The sequence below is a fragment of the Cydia pomonella genome, chromosome 22 (genome assembly GCF_033807575.1).
Source record: "Cydia pomonella isolate Wapato2018A chromosome 22, ilCydPomo1, whole genome shotgun sequence".
NCBI classification, from domain to species: Eukaryota; Metazoa; Arthropoda; class Insecta; order Lepidoptera; family Tortricidae; genus Cydia; species Cydia pomonella.
This window is the reverse complement of record NC_084724.1, coordinates 9936584-9951444: the sequence shown is the minus strand read 5'-3', so window position 1 is coordinate 9951444 and position 14861 is coordinate 9936584. Positions and strand designations below refer to the sequence as shown.

General features: G+C 34.1%; 2 protein-coding genes across 2 annotated transcripts in view; both read left to right on the top strand.

The window, feature by feature from the left end:
- Window positions 1-14861, top strand: part of LOC133530059 (facilitated trehalose transporter Tret1-like) — a 115908-nt gene that overhangs the window by 37693 nt on the left and 63354 nt on the right. The window lies entirely within an intron of this gene.
- On the top strand, window positions 4497-5754 carry LOC133529939 (uncharacterized). Its single transcript, XM_061867722.1, has 2 exons — window positions 4497-5145; window positions 5245-5754. The coding sequence occupies exons 1-2, from the start codon at window positions 5140-5142 to the stop codon at window positions 5710-5712; spliced, it is 474 nt and encodes a 157-aa protein (XP_061723706.1). The 5' UTR covers window positions 4497-5139; the 3' UTR covers window positions 5713-5754.

Sequence of the window (14861 nt, the reverse complement as noted above, 5' to 3'; positions counted from 1 at the left end):
CCAGAACTCCTAATCTATTCATCATAATGGTAATTTGATGGTGCTTGTCGGGGTAAATCTATTGAGCCCAAACACGATGGAGTTATGATAAATAGATTACGAGTTCTGGTGACCAACTCCTGACTCCATCATGAGACCCTGGACTTCATCTAGATCGATGGTACTCGTCAGGGCAAATCTTTTGAGTCCAAACACGATGGAATTATAATGAGTAGATTAGGAGTTCTAGTGACCAACTCCTGACTCCATCATGAGACCCTGAACATCATCTAGATTGATGGTGCTCGTGAGGGCAAATCTATTGAGCCCAAACACGATGGAGTTATGATGAGTAGATTAGGAATTATGGTTACCAACTCCTGACTCCATCATGAGACCCTGGACTTCATCTAGATCGATGGTACTCGTCAGGGCAAATCTTTTGAGCCCAAACTCGATGGAGTTATGATGAGTAGATTAGGAGTTCTGGGGAGTTCTGGTGACCAACTCCTGACTCCGTCATGAGACCCTGGACCTCATCTAGATCGATGGTGTTCGTCAGGGCAAATCTTTTGAGCCCAAGCACGATGGAATTATAATGAGTAGATTAGGAGTTCTGGTGACCAACTCCTGACTCCATCATAAGAACCTGGATGGACTTCATTCGGGTCATAAATAATAATACAAACCCTAACGTGATTTCAAATAACACTGAAACTCTATAGCACTAATGTGCGCAAACGATTGGCATCTTGACTAGGCAGCATGGGTGCGTAGCCACCATGCCAATCGATACGACAACGAAACATCTCTCTCTCGTACTAATATGCACAAACGATTGGCATCTTGGCTGGGCAGCATGGGTGCGTAGCCAACATGCCAAACGTTTACGATACGACAAGGAAACACTATCTGTCTCTCTATCGCACTAATATGCGCAATCGATTGGCTTCTTGGTTAGGTATCATGGGTGCGTAGCCAACATGCCAATCGTTTACGATACGACAACGAAACACTACTGTCTCTCTATCGCACTAATATACGCAAACGATTGGTATTTTGGCTAGGCACCAAGCAAGTGTGTGGCCAACATGCCAATCGTTTACGATACGACAACGAAACACTATCTGTCTCTCTATCGCACTAATATACTTTATTTATACCTGCAGTCATTTACTAACTTCTTCATTTTCCATTGGTTTGAAAGAGACAGAATAAAGAGCAAGGGTTATAGTACACTCTGTAGTCTGTACACTTAGTAGTAGTGTACATAAGAAAAACTACTGTGCATATAAAATAAAATAAAGAGTGCCCATATGATATCATATAACACTAAAATTAATGTTGCTTGAAATTATATTGAAAACTATCAAGATTATTCTAGTCTGCATTGAAACGCGCGTCGCGTTGCCGGCGCTCGCGTACCGAGCGCCAACGCCATCTATCGAGCGTTATTTCGTGAAATCGGAGAACGCTCCAAGGATTAAGGGCTCTTAAGTTTGGGATTGTCGTTAGACGCGAATACGCGATTGTGAAATAATATACTTAACAAAAGGGAGTAAAAATCAGTGTCATATTAACAAAATAGATAAAATGATTAATTTATATGAACCTGATTTATTAGGACGTTATTTTATCACCAGCATTTACTTCTCTGACAAGTCTGTACTTCATCTATTACCAAGTTTAGGGTACTTTCAGTGACACACAATTTATTGACTGCAATCCAAACGAATAGGTTTGGTAAAACACGTACAGTTGCAATTTCGACAATCCAATACACATGAATTATAAATTTTAAGAAAGATAAAAGATTCAGCTTTTGTTTTATGTAAGATTCAACCACATAGAAAAGAAAAACAAATAAATAGGGATCAAAATCACCTTGAACAGGTCGCGTATTTTACATGTTTTTTTATAACATTTTTCCAAATATTACATAGAATTATGCAAAACTGAGACAGCAAATTACGTTAAATTATATCGCAAGTAATTCAGCAATAAATAGGCTTTCAACCCATATATATGAATAATAAGGAATCTGTACCTATAGCTTTTCTATCAGTCAAAACCATTGTGACAGAACTTAAGACATGACCAAGTAGATATCATTTTGATGTCAAAATGTACTCGTGAGTTTTAATTGGCCTCCAAGTTTTAAAGAACAATGACCTTCTTAATCCTAATAAGTACCTACCCCTAAACCGCTAACTGAAAGGATAAGAGACGCAAAAGTTAAGCTTTTTAACTTTCTTACTGTAAACCCCAACGTAGCCATATTACGAAAGTTTTCCTCCAACCAGTTCGAAAAGATTTTCCTTAAATGTGACGTCAGTGGGAGACCCTAGAGCGTTCGGGCATTCTCTGCTCCATTCGGCCAAGGATTGCTCCGAGATATTATTAGGTTTGGCTCAACTTGATGTCCCTTTGCGTGCACAACTACAGATAAGATAATGACTTGAATTGTGATAACTGTAAGTAGCCGAAATGTAAAGTGCTATATATTATTGTTTTAGAAATAGTTGAGACAAAAAAAAACATTATTTTAAATAACAATACATAATGGATATATACAGATGATTACTATAACTAGCTTATATCTAAAATAGGCCCAATGGCCTCAATAGGCATTGAACCAAGGATGCTGGCGGCATTTCCTCGTTGTATCGCAATACTGATACGTTGTGCGAGGAAGCCGCCAGGTCTTCGGCCACCAGTTACGTCAGCCAGACCTAGCGCGATTTCTCCAAAAAACTTGTGCACGCTGGGACCTCATGGACCTAGAGTTTCAACGCCAAATGGTACAAAAAAAAAACCGTCCAAGAGCATGTCGGGCCACGCTCAGTGTAGGGTTCCGTAGTTACTCTTCCGTCACAATAAGCTAAACTGGAGCTTAAAGTATAGTAAATTGTTAACCAAGGGATGAAACGGTACCTTTCACCCGAGTTAAACAAGTAAGCAAATTTGCATAATCAGTACCTAATTAAAGTAAGTCTTTTTACTATGAAGGGAAAACTTTTTGCGATAACTCAAAAACAGCTAAACTGATCATGTCCGCTATTGTTTTGATTTAATGTCTTTCTTAAGCTCTACTTCCACGATTTTTTTCATATTTTTTGGACCTATGGTTCAAAGGTTAGAGGGGGGGGGGACACACATTTTTTTTTCTTTCGGAGCGATTATCTCCTAATATATTCACTTTATCAAAAAATATTTCTTAAAAACCCCTATTAGTTTTGAAAGACCTTTCCAACGATACCCCACACTCTAGGGTTGAAGCGAAAAAACAATTTCACCCCCACTTTACGTGTAGGGGAGGTACCCTAAAAAAAATTAAATTTTTAGATTTTATTGTACGACTTTGTCGGCTTTATTGATTTATATATCCATGCCAAATTTCAGCTTTCTAGCACTAACGACCACGGAGCAAAGCCTCGGACAGACAGACAGACAGACGGACATGGCGAAACTATAAGAGTAGTATAGAAGCGCCGGTTCTGCCCCATGGTTTCACGCCCCCCCCTTTAGCTCCGCCCCTCGCCCACCAGGTGTCCCACCCCTGATCCCAGTCTTCCCGACCTAAAAAAAAAAAAAAAAAAAAAAAAAAAAAAAAAAAAAAAAAAAAAAACAAAAAACAAATAGGGCCCCATTTGGATCGATTGCGATAGGTCCCGACAGTGCCCGGAGTCTCCTTCTATCACTTCTGCACTCCGCTACATAAACAATACACGCTCGTCGACTCTACCATAAAACCCTCGCCGGCCCTTTCTATTGTCTCTATTGTTACCACGACTCGGCGACATGCTATTGTTACTGCCTGCGGTCTCACTCCGATCTTATTTATTCTGTACGTGTTTGCAACAATTAATTAATTTAATAATTATTACATATTTACTTACTCCATATCTACTTAGGAATAAGTATTTTACCTGACCTATTTATATTACATAGGTTTTTTTATATGAACACCTATTACGTTACGATTTTGCATGTCGCCTCCTTCAAACTGTACAGCTCTTTGAGAAAACAATATTGGTTGCAACGCCTATTTATATATAATTACATATTTACTTCCTCCTTATGTACTTAACATTAGGTATTTTTTTTATATGGGCCCTTAACGTGCCACGATTTGCATGCTGTCTCTTTCAAACCTGTATTGTTTGCAACGCCCATTTATTTATATACAATTACATACTTACTTACTCTGTATGTACTTACGACTAGGTATCATACCTATACTATTTTTATTCAATTGGGTTTTTTTATATAGCCACCTCTGTTACGTTGCGAGAACAATATTGGTTGCAACGCCTGTTTATATATAATTACATATTTACTTCCTTTTCTTATGTACTTAAGATTAGGTATTTCTTTTATATAGGCCCTTAACGTGCAACGATTTTCATGCTGTCTCTTTCAAACCTGTATTGTTTGCAACGCTCATTTATTTATATACAATTACATACTTACTTACTCTGTATGTACTTACGACTAGGTATCATACCTATACTATTTTTATTCAATAGGGTTTTTTATATAGCCACCTCTGTTACGTTAGGATTTGCACTCGCACGTTGCTGTCTCTTTCAAACCTTTGAAGAAATCAATAATGTGTATTTACGATAGGAATTATACCTAAACTATTGTATATATACATAATGGGTGATGATTTCATCCCAAATATTTTACATATTTACCTATATGTTAGCAGTTTTTGTCTTAAATTTTATTGATTCCAGATTATTATTGATCGAGACATTTGTGTTGTCTTGATTTTTTTATCCACTCGTAAATAAGTTTGGTATATGTGAGAAATTGACTGCTAATTATTGATAGACAGTTAACATGGCCGTCTTTAGGTCAGGTTTCAACTTGTAGGTATATGTAAACAAAGTTTCCGTTATTTAGTGCTATAATTTATTGCATTCCTGTTTATACCAGTTAGATAGGTGGGGTAGTGACTTTCAAAATCCTGTTAAAACGTGTCTCTTCCTAGGTGGTCCTCTGTTCCCACTAGCGTGCCTGAGGTTTTTTTTAAACACAAATTCATATAAAAAGGCCGCTGCTGAGGGTGAATTATATAGTATCTTTAGACCACCAGTTCAGTTAAGAGCTCTTGGTTTCTACACATTGAAGTTTTGATTATCACTTGTGATCATGGATGTAAGTAATTAAATTGTGTTACTCTATAATTGTTTAATTATCATGTTTAACTCTTGTGTGTATGTTTGTGTGTAATTTTAATTCATATTATTATTTCAGTTTACCGAGAATACCTTCAAGAACTACTACTTCAATGAACACGAAGACGAAGCGAGCGATGAGGAAGGGACGCTTGCTTTCAAAGTCAAGCAGGCCATAGCAAAGAAGCGACCATCCAATAACATCGACGTGTTTTTCGAAAAGTCCAAGAAGAAGCCGAAAGTCTACAAGAAATCTTCCACGGTCGCCAAAATGACGGAAGACGGTGTCGCATACCTTACATCTGGACAAGACGATGGGGCATATGCCTCACATCTGATCAAAATAGAGGTATACGACATGGAAAAAATAAAAAATGTTTCGCCATTGGAGCATTGGAAACACTGCGATCTTCGTGTTAGATACTACACCGTCGGAGAAGGGGACACGCATGAACAAAGTGCTCGTGATGTCATTTACAACATCACAAAAGAGTTATCGGCAAAGCCTAAGTGTGTTAAATATTGTTTAGGAACTGAAAATAAATAGTGTTAAAGTGCTTTGTTTAATTTCATAATCTTAGGTCTAAAATAAGTTTTTCAAATATTGTATTGTTTAAAATAGTTTTAGTTAACGTTTAGCTTCAACCTTTTTTTAAGTGTCTTAATTGTAATACTGTGTATATCGAACTTTTTGTGTAACATATATATTTTTTATAAATAAAACACATAATTTCATTGTACATATTCTTTTATTTCACAAAGATTTGTTGAAACATATTTCTTAATACTAGATCATTACTCAAAGTATTATCAGAAAACAAATTTAGAAATTGAGACATTTTTTTCCCTTGATACTTAAAATAAAGATAAACTAAACAATATTCCCCACAAACTGAGGTAAAATAATTTTGAAGTGATTTATGGTTATGAAACCACCTTTTAGCATTTCTTTTTAGAAATAACTTATGATAACCAGTAGGCTTTCGGCCAAAAGAGTCAAAGTATTCACCATATCCGTTCACATCAATGTAAATTGCGATCCAATGAGACCCAGGTTTAGAATCGGGGTCCAAATTGCTAATAATAAAAGCAGGTAAATTGATCCAAACAGGAATGCGATTTGCAGGAAAAACATTTGACTTAAACCTTTGGTTTATTTTATTCATACCCAGTTGTATTTCATTCGAATCCATATCAAACAAAATGTATATGTTGACTACTGATGATTTTACAACCAACGTTGAAGGGGTAATGATAAAAATTGTGTGAATACATTGTATTTATTTAATTACTAACTGTTATAATCTACAGTGACATCGCGATTTTTATTTATTTCAATTATGTTATCAAATTCAGCATACACAACACAGTTTATAGTGCTATTTAAAGCTGAATCAAAACGAACTTCGATTCTAACACTTCCATGTCTAACAAGATTCCAGTGTGAAGTTGAACTAGCAGATAAATCAGGAGTCAAATCAAAACATAATAAAGAATAACCACCCATATAGTTGGATCTGCTTATAGCATTACCTTCATTATGGAAATGAATACCAGTACCAGAAAACAAAGTATGATAAGCAGTGGCTATTAAACCTGAAGAGTTAAATGAGGGTTGTAATGTTTTAGAAGGAATTTCGTGACCATCTACATACAAACTAAATGAATTCATATGATAATGTTGGAAATTGAATGGATTTATAGCTAAATTACCGTTAAACCCAGAGTTTGAAACAAATCCAATAATACATCTTTTAGGAACTTGCCCGAGAAATATATTATCCAACGTTTTACCCTGTATACCTGCGGGTAATGTTATAACTTTAACTTCCGCTCTTGTTATCGGGTATTTGGCAGTTGTTGTTGCTAATACTTTTTGATGGGCTAACAAAACACTCGGATTTATTCTCGCTCTTCTGATAATGAGACTGGCATCTGTTATTTGTACTTTAAATTTACCATCCTTATGACAAATTAAATTAAATGCTTCTTTCGAACGGACTAATTTTATTCGCATTTCCATACCATTAATAAGAAATTTCTCTTGGTTAAATATGTCACCATGCAAGTGTCCGATCATTTCAACTTCATTGCTTTCTTTGACAAACTCCATTCTTTCGTGAAATCCTTTGTTATTCGAGTCAACACTGTCCATGTAGTTGGGGGTATCTTCATACCACAATCCACAAGTCAAATGAGATTTTTTGGCTCCTGAACCATAATTAAGCAGATTTTCCATATAGGCTCGGTAAGCATATGTATTGTTTGGAGGTGATATGAGCTTCTGATTTAAATAGATGTCTAGCTGGCTAAAAAGGGAATGTAACCAATTATTAACTGGGGCAACGTCTGCGTCAGCTTTTATTTTCGTTCCATCCTGATTCAATATTTTGGCCTTTATAAGCAACAAAGTATGTGATAGATCAATGTAATCATCGCCCGACCCGGGAACTTGAAACTCGATAGGGCCATCATCACTTAGTGATGAAATTGGTTTATAATGAATCCACTGACCACTTTCAATGCTGGTTTGAGTTGATGGTAGAGCAAATAAGTCTAACTCAGATTTGGCGCACTCACATGAATGACTATGTAAGAATGACATTTTTTAGTTTGAAAATATATCTTCAATATTATTTTTCTTTTGTTTTTTAGCTCCTCTTCGTCGCGATGCTTTTAAGTTAATGAACGGTTCACGTCTTTTTGTAGACATTTTATACCCAGACCCCGACATCAATGAATCAATTTTTTCATCTGCTTTTCTTTTTAAGTTGGCACTTGCTTCTTTAAACCTAGATCTAATCGAACTATCCATTGGTCGTGAGTTTACCATATCGGATAAAAGGCCGATCCCTGCATCTAAAGTTTCTTTTCCCACTGTTTTAAAACCACTAGATAATAATGGTAGCACAGACCTAAAAAGACCACCCAAAAAACTTCCAATTCCATGTCCTCGTTGAAATGGAACCCCTTTATATACAATTCCGATACCAGTGCCAGCTTGATGTGAATAGTAATGTTCATATGGACAGGAGATAGATGATCTTTTATAATTCATTTTATTCGTTGGAAGTGTAGTTTCACGCAAGAAGACCCAAACTGGAATGGTATTCTAGCTCCGGTAGTTGATCTTATATCTATTTCTATAGTATCAAATTCTCTTCGTAATACGGGTACATAGTGAGCAGGTGAGAAAATATGTGTTTTGTAAGCACCATAGATAAACTTAGTTGGATCTAATGGTATTATTCTTAGTAATGCTGTTATAACATCTCCCACCACTTGTGGATGAATGATATCAGTATAAACGAACATTTGTGAGGGTAAACCTAAGTATAAATTGGCTGGATGTTTTCCCATTGAGATGTCTTTTAAATTTGATCTCGGTGCAAAGCCTAACTGCAGACTTAATATGGGAGTTGTTGTAATTGACATAATTTCTTTATCCATTGCTACCGCTGACACCATTTTCGAGATTTGATCATATTTGAATCTAGCTTTATTCTTTAACAGTGGATTTTCATTGAATGCATTAAGAAAATGATCAATATTGTCATATGAAGTCGCTGGTATATGAGTTTTCATATCAACAATTTTATCTGTCTTGCCCGCATGTCCTTTTACTTTTTTTTAATATAAATTATATTTTCAAGATCTTGAACATTATACATGGAACAAGGGTATTGAAATTCTACTAAGCCAACGACCCATTCTCCTTCTAATTTAATAGTTTTAGGTAATTTTGTTAAAAAATGGGCAGTGGTATTATCATTGTAATAATCAGATGAGCTATTACTCAACAAAGTTAAGTAAAAACTGTTTTCACTCATAATGTTTCTAAGCTAGATGACGGTATCCAGGAATTGAATTTATTGGGATAACCTCGCCACTTCACGAACACCTCCTTTCTGCCGCCAATACGCCGCGAGCGTATTATTTTATCGATTTTATACTTGATGGAGGGGTGATGAGTTACTTTTTGTAATTCTTTAGAATAAAATGTACCAATTATAGGTTCCCCTTCTAAATCTTTTAAAGTATAAACAACCCACGGATACCTATTAATAACGGATGCAATCACAAATATTTCATCACTCCAATTAGTTTCATAACCCTTTTGAAATATATGTTTATATTTTGTTATCCTTACATGATCACCTACATTTAGCCTTGCCTTTCCTAATAAAGGTCGTGTATAATTTTTTCGTTCGTATAAGTTACACCAAACAGTTCTTATATTACCAAAGTTAACATCAACTGGACGCATTTTTATGCTGGAATGATAGCTATGGTTATATGAATAAAGAAGATCTTGTAATATATTAGTGTAATTGTAAGTGTTATTATGAGTGAAATAACGCCACATTTTTGTTTTAAGAGTTCTTTGAAATCTTTCAACTATGCTAGCCTTAATATCTGGATTATTGGTAGTATAATAATTTATATTCTTGCTTTTAAAATAAGCTCTTACTGTCTTTGAAACAAATTCTGTACCCTTATTAGATTGAATGTGTCTAGGAGTTGCATTTGCTTCCGTAAATATGCTTTCAAAACATGTTTTAACCGTTTCAGAATCCTTCTTTTTCATTACTCTTGCAAAAGCATATTTACTAAATACATCAATAACACAAAGAATATATTTATACCCATCGTTGTATTCACTATAGGTACGCATATCACTTAGGTCAGCTTGCCATAGTTCATTGTAGTTAGACAGGATGTATTTGTTACGCGAAAAACGTTTATGAACAGGTTTATGTAGAGTGTACGCTTCTTGGGACTGCAACCATTTTTTCACTTCCTCTCTATTCATATAACCTTTCATTTCCTTTATCAGATTATTTAAACTACTATACCCAGCTGGATTTGATACATCGTAGTATATTCTATTTATGTCTAATAAGGAGTCCATTTTTCCCACTCTAATTTCTTATGAGATCTCGTTTTTGGCTTAGTAGATAGAGGAGTAGATGCGTTTTTTTCTGTTATTGATAAGTTTTGAGCGCTAATAGAAGCCTGCGAAGTGCGAGGTTCTGCTGAATGGAGTTTATTAATAAATTCCAAATTTGTTGGGTTACCAATACATGACGTTGGCACTTTTATCTCATTTAACATACTAGCGAAATCTTCCCAACCGACTGGTTTTGGGCGTTTAAGCGGTCTAACCACATCACCTACCAAATCGAGAATATTACTGTTTCGTATAGTCTGACTGTTTATAACTACTTCACCGTTCTCCTTCCACCAAATTTTAGGTTTATTCAAAATAATATTTTGTAGTAGCGTCTGTGTTTTTGTCTTGTAAGATTTAGGTATAACATCTATAATATAAGATGGAGAATATTGTTTAGGTAAATTAAACTTTGATCCACCAGGAGGTGTAGCAAAAACATTCGTTTCAGGCTCAGGTAAATTCAAATTTCCACTCAAGTTTTCAGTAAATGATTTCTCAATACGAACATTTTCATCCTTTTGGACGTCATTCTCCTTTTTATTGGATTCCGAAGCAAAGTTGTAGATCTTATCGCTAAGGTGGTTAACTTCATCCATCTCTATTGGTATTTTAAATGGTCTTCGGTCTGTTTCAGCAAAATGTAAATATCGTTGTAGTGCTTGAGAATATAAAGCCCACTTTTCTCGATCATTTATTTTCCTTCTAAGAATTTTATGCATTTCGCCATCTAGACGAGATGTTGAATTTTCCACCTGGTTGTCACTTCTTTTAAGTCTTTCAATTAATTCTGGTTCTACTAACAACATTTTCTTTGTATTCTCCATTGTGTTTAAGATAAGGAATTTACCAAAGCACTTAAAACTGCACCTAAAATAATTGGTAAAAATGCACCCCCTTTCTGAATAATAATAGTTTTTCTAAGCTTGTTCTTGCCTTTTGAAACTAATTTTCGTAATATATCCTTATATTTTTTGAGTTTGGATTTTACTTTGTTATCTAAAGGAATTTTCCCATTTAGAACATTATAGATACATTCACAAATGATATTGATCTCCTCTTCATCACACGATTTAAGTAAAGCTGTGCGATATTTCGGTTTAAGTAACTGAAGTGCTTTTAGTAAATGTTTATAGGTGCTTACCCTTGAATGCATCATTTAGAACTGACTAAAACTTGATGATCCTTGTTGTATTTAAAACCTTTCTTTGGGATATACACCGTGCAATGACCATCAAACGGGAATATTTTAGTTTTAAAACGGCACATGTCATCTGTATTTTGTTTTAGATCAATCATGAGATAGCCGTGGGCGTGTTTAGTAGCATCCTTGTAAGCTTCGTCCACGAACTTTGAATTTTCTGGGTAAACTTGACGAGCCAAATAACGTATTTGTGTTTTATCTCTAGGGTTTTTAAAGAACACTAAATAACTTGTATTCAAAGACATATCACGTTGACCTTTACCTTGATGAAATATATTTTGTGTGATATAAAACACGCTCAAGTTTCTGTGGTGACTGCCTTTCGTAAAAATATCGACAATTCGTCCATCTGATTCCCTCATTAAATCATCTATTATAAGCAGTTTAGGTTTTTGACCATCAAACATAGATATGTCGGGTATTCCTTGATTATAATTAACATTTTCTAAATTGTATACAGGTTGCATTTCATCATAGCACCAAATAATTTCGTCAAACTCAACATTACATATTTCGTTTGAATTTTCCAAAAAACTTGTGACAAATTTAGTTTTACCACATCCACTAGGACCAGCTACAATAGTGGTAAAAGGATGGTAAAAATGAATCATTTCTGACCAGTTTAAAGTGTGCATGTGCTGATGTCACGAGAAATAAAATTGAAGTGACATATTTCATTTAATTCAGGTATTTTAAACTAAACCACGAAGGTTACTTGCTGATGAGGGATCACAAGAAAATAATATAAATCAATTATTACTTATAAAAGTTTTTATTTTTGAGATTATATAATAATATTGTCATTATAATCTAATTTTACTATCACTTCGGAAAAATAAAGAACCAAGAAGAATACACATACACGTTTTTTTTTTTTTCACTATAAACAAAAAAACTTTTTTTTTTTTTTATTGCTTACAAGGAATATCAAACAAAATATTCTTACAAACAAATATCATAAGTGAGACGACAATAACGACTGTAAAATAATAAAAATAAAATCACAAAATAAAAAATTACGATACAACTTTCTCTTCGTCGTTGTAGGGCACTATTATAAAGGAGCTAGGAATTTCAATTATATCCTAAAAAAAAAAAAAAAGGAAAAAAAAAATACATTAAAGTTATAAATACAGTTTTTTTAAGTTACGATTACAAAATATACATTTATTAACGATTATAAAATAAAAATAAAAGCAACTATGTACAAAAATAATGATAAAATTATTTATTGTTCTGTGTATCGTTAGAAAACTACTTGTGCTTAGTGATTAGGAATGCGATGATGACCCCATGCCAGGGTGTCTGTTGAGTTTTCAATTAAATACCTTTTCGTATCATTAGCAGACAGTGATATTTTATGAATTCTTTGTGTGTATATTATGTGTTTTATAGTTTTAAATCTCAACATTGTATTCAGTTGAGTGGATTTTGAATATAAACATTTCTTATACTCTTCAAGTTTCATTTTACTGGTAACGGATTTGTTGACTCCTTTGGCTTTAACTATAAGTTTGTTTTCATTCTGAATATCCATGGCATACATTTTTGATCGAAGACCTATAAATTCTTTGAAAATTTTCCCTTTTAGTTCATCTTTGAAATAACCCAATTTCATGTTGTTTACTAAAGGTAAGCCATACTGATTGTTAATGGGGTAATCAGATGTGTCAAAATATGTGTCAAGATCTGATCTAATATCTTCGTAACATTTTCAGTAAATATTTGGTAAACTAAACTATCGGTATCGGTGTAAAGTAGTTTTAATTTTTCCCCCTGATATTTCTGTTTCATATATTCATAATGAAAACTATACATCAGGGTTTTAGATAAATCTAAAACACAAAAACCAAGATATATTGGTTTGTTATAAAATACTTCCGTTTGTTTTAACTGAACAGCTGCAAGATTTTCAGAAAATATTGATATACTATGAAATTCAGGTTTGGCTATTAAAGACTGAACTCCTAGAGAATTTCCATTATTTTCCCAGTGATTTGTTAATCTGACATCAACACGTTTCAAAACGTTCTCCATTGTTTTTCCATACACCGCATTGTTCATTAATTTATAAAAATCTTTCTCAAATACAGAAGTTGCATGCATTCGCATGTGAGTATTTAGGTCTATATAGCACTTCATCCAAGCAGATTGTTCAAATCGCAATATTTTGTGAATTTTTACTAGCTTTAATCCATTTTTTAAACATTGCTTTAAGTTTCTATAATGAATTACATAGTTACATTTTTTGTTTAAATGAGCTATTAGCTTTTTTTCTTTTGAGTCACCTAATATCACATTTTCTGGACAGAAAGGTAAATCAGAATGAGCGTCATGAAACTCAAATGGATATTCTAAGTCAACCTCCAGGATAAAACCATGATCAGCATCATCTGGAATATCAAAATGGGTATCCACATCCACCCATTCAAATTTACCCGTAGGAAGATGTTGTGACATAGCCCAGCCATAAAGGTTATTGGCATCGAAAAACATTAGAAAGGAACTCGGTATATTTTGATCATATTCGGTTTCCGTCATAAACTTGTTATTCGCTTTTGCATATCTGTTGCTGCATTGCGAAATACCGCCGCGAATATTTTTTGAAATAAATGTGATTTTATCAACCTCTGTCAAAAGTTCTAATTCTATTTTTGTTACACGTAACATTGCATCCCAACTTAAACCGGGAGCAGTACAATAGTGAGCCGGATCTAACCCATATGTTTTCATACAAACGTTCCTAAAATTTTCGAAAACATCAGTTAAAAGTAAAACATCTGTTTTCAAGTATAAGTCAGAATATTCACCCATATTTTTGCAGTTAAAATGGTTCCATACATCCAATGCATGTTCGTAATCACTTTGTTCGATGTCACTTCCGGTCAAAGAATTATAAAACTCTTTAAATTGAGGAAGAGATGTTAATTTCAGACAATCGAACGATTTCATATATTCGTATGGATATATACCCTTACGTATCAGCCGTTTAAAATCTGCCCCACTAGGAAAATTCAATTTCAGATCGTAAAACTGTTCGGGTTTTAAATCTTTAGTCAACTTATCAAGACTACTAGCCATGAATTTCAAAGAATCAACAAACCTTAATTTCATTATACGATTATTAACTTTTATGGATTTTGTAAATGATATGTATTTTTCTTTGTTTTGGGGGATAATTTCTATTTTACCTTCCTCAAAACCTAACCCGTGGATAATAAAATGGCTATCATAATTACTCAAATTATGAACAAATATGGGTACAAAGTCAGGAGACCTATATTTTTCGTTACAATGTGAATGAACGACTCCTTCATAAAGTCCCGTTTGCCAGTGGTAATAAATTACCTGTTCCCCGTTTAATTTTTTTTCACAAATATAACAATGACTACTTTGTGCAATATTTACTTTGTTATCTTCAGTCAAGGGTTGAGGGGTTTTTACAAACGTGTTTTTGCAACAAATTCGTTGTAAATCCTTTTTTAACGAATCCATGAAGGTACGAGCACAGTTTTCACCCTTATAGGTCCTATACACAGAT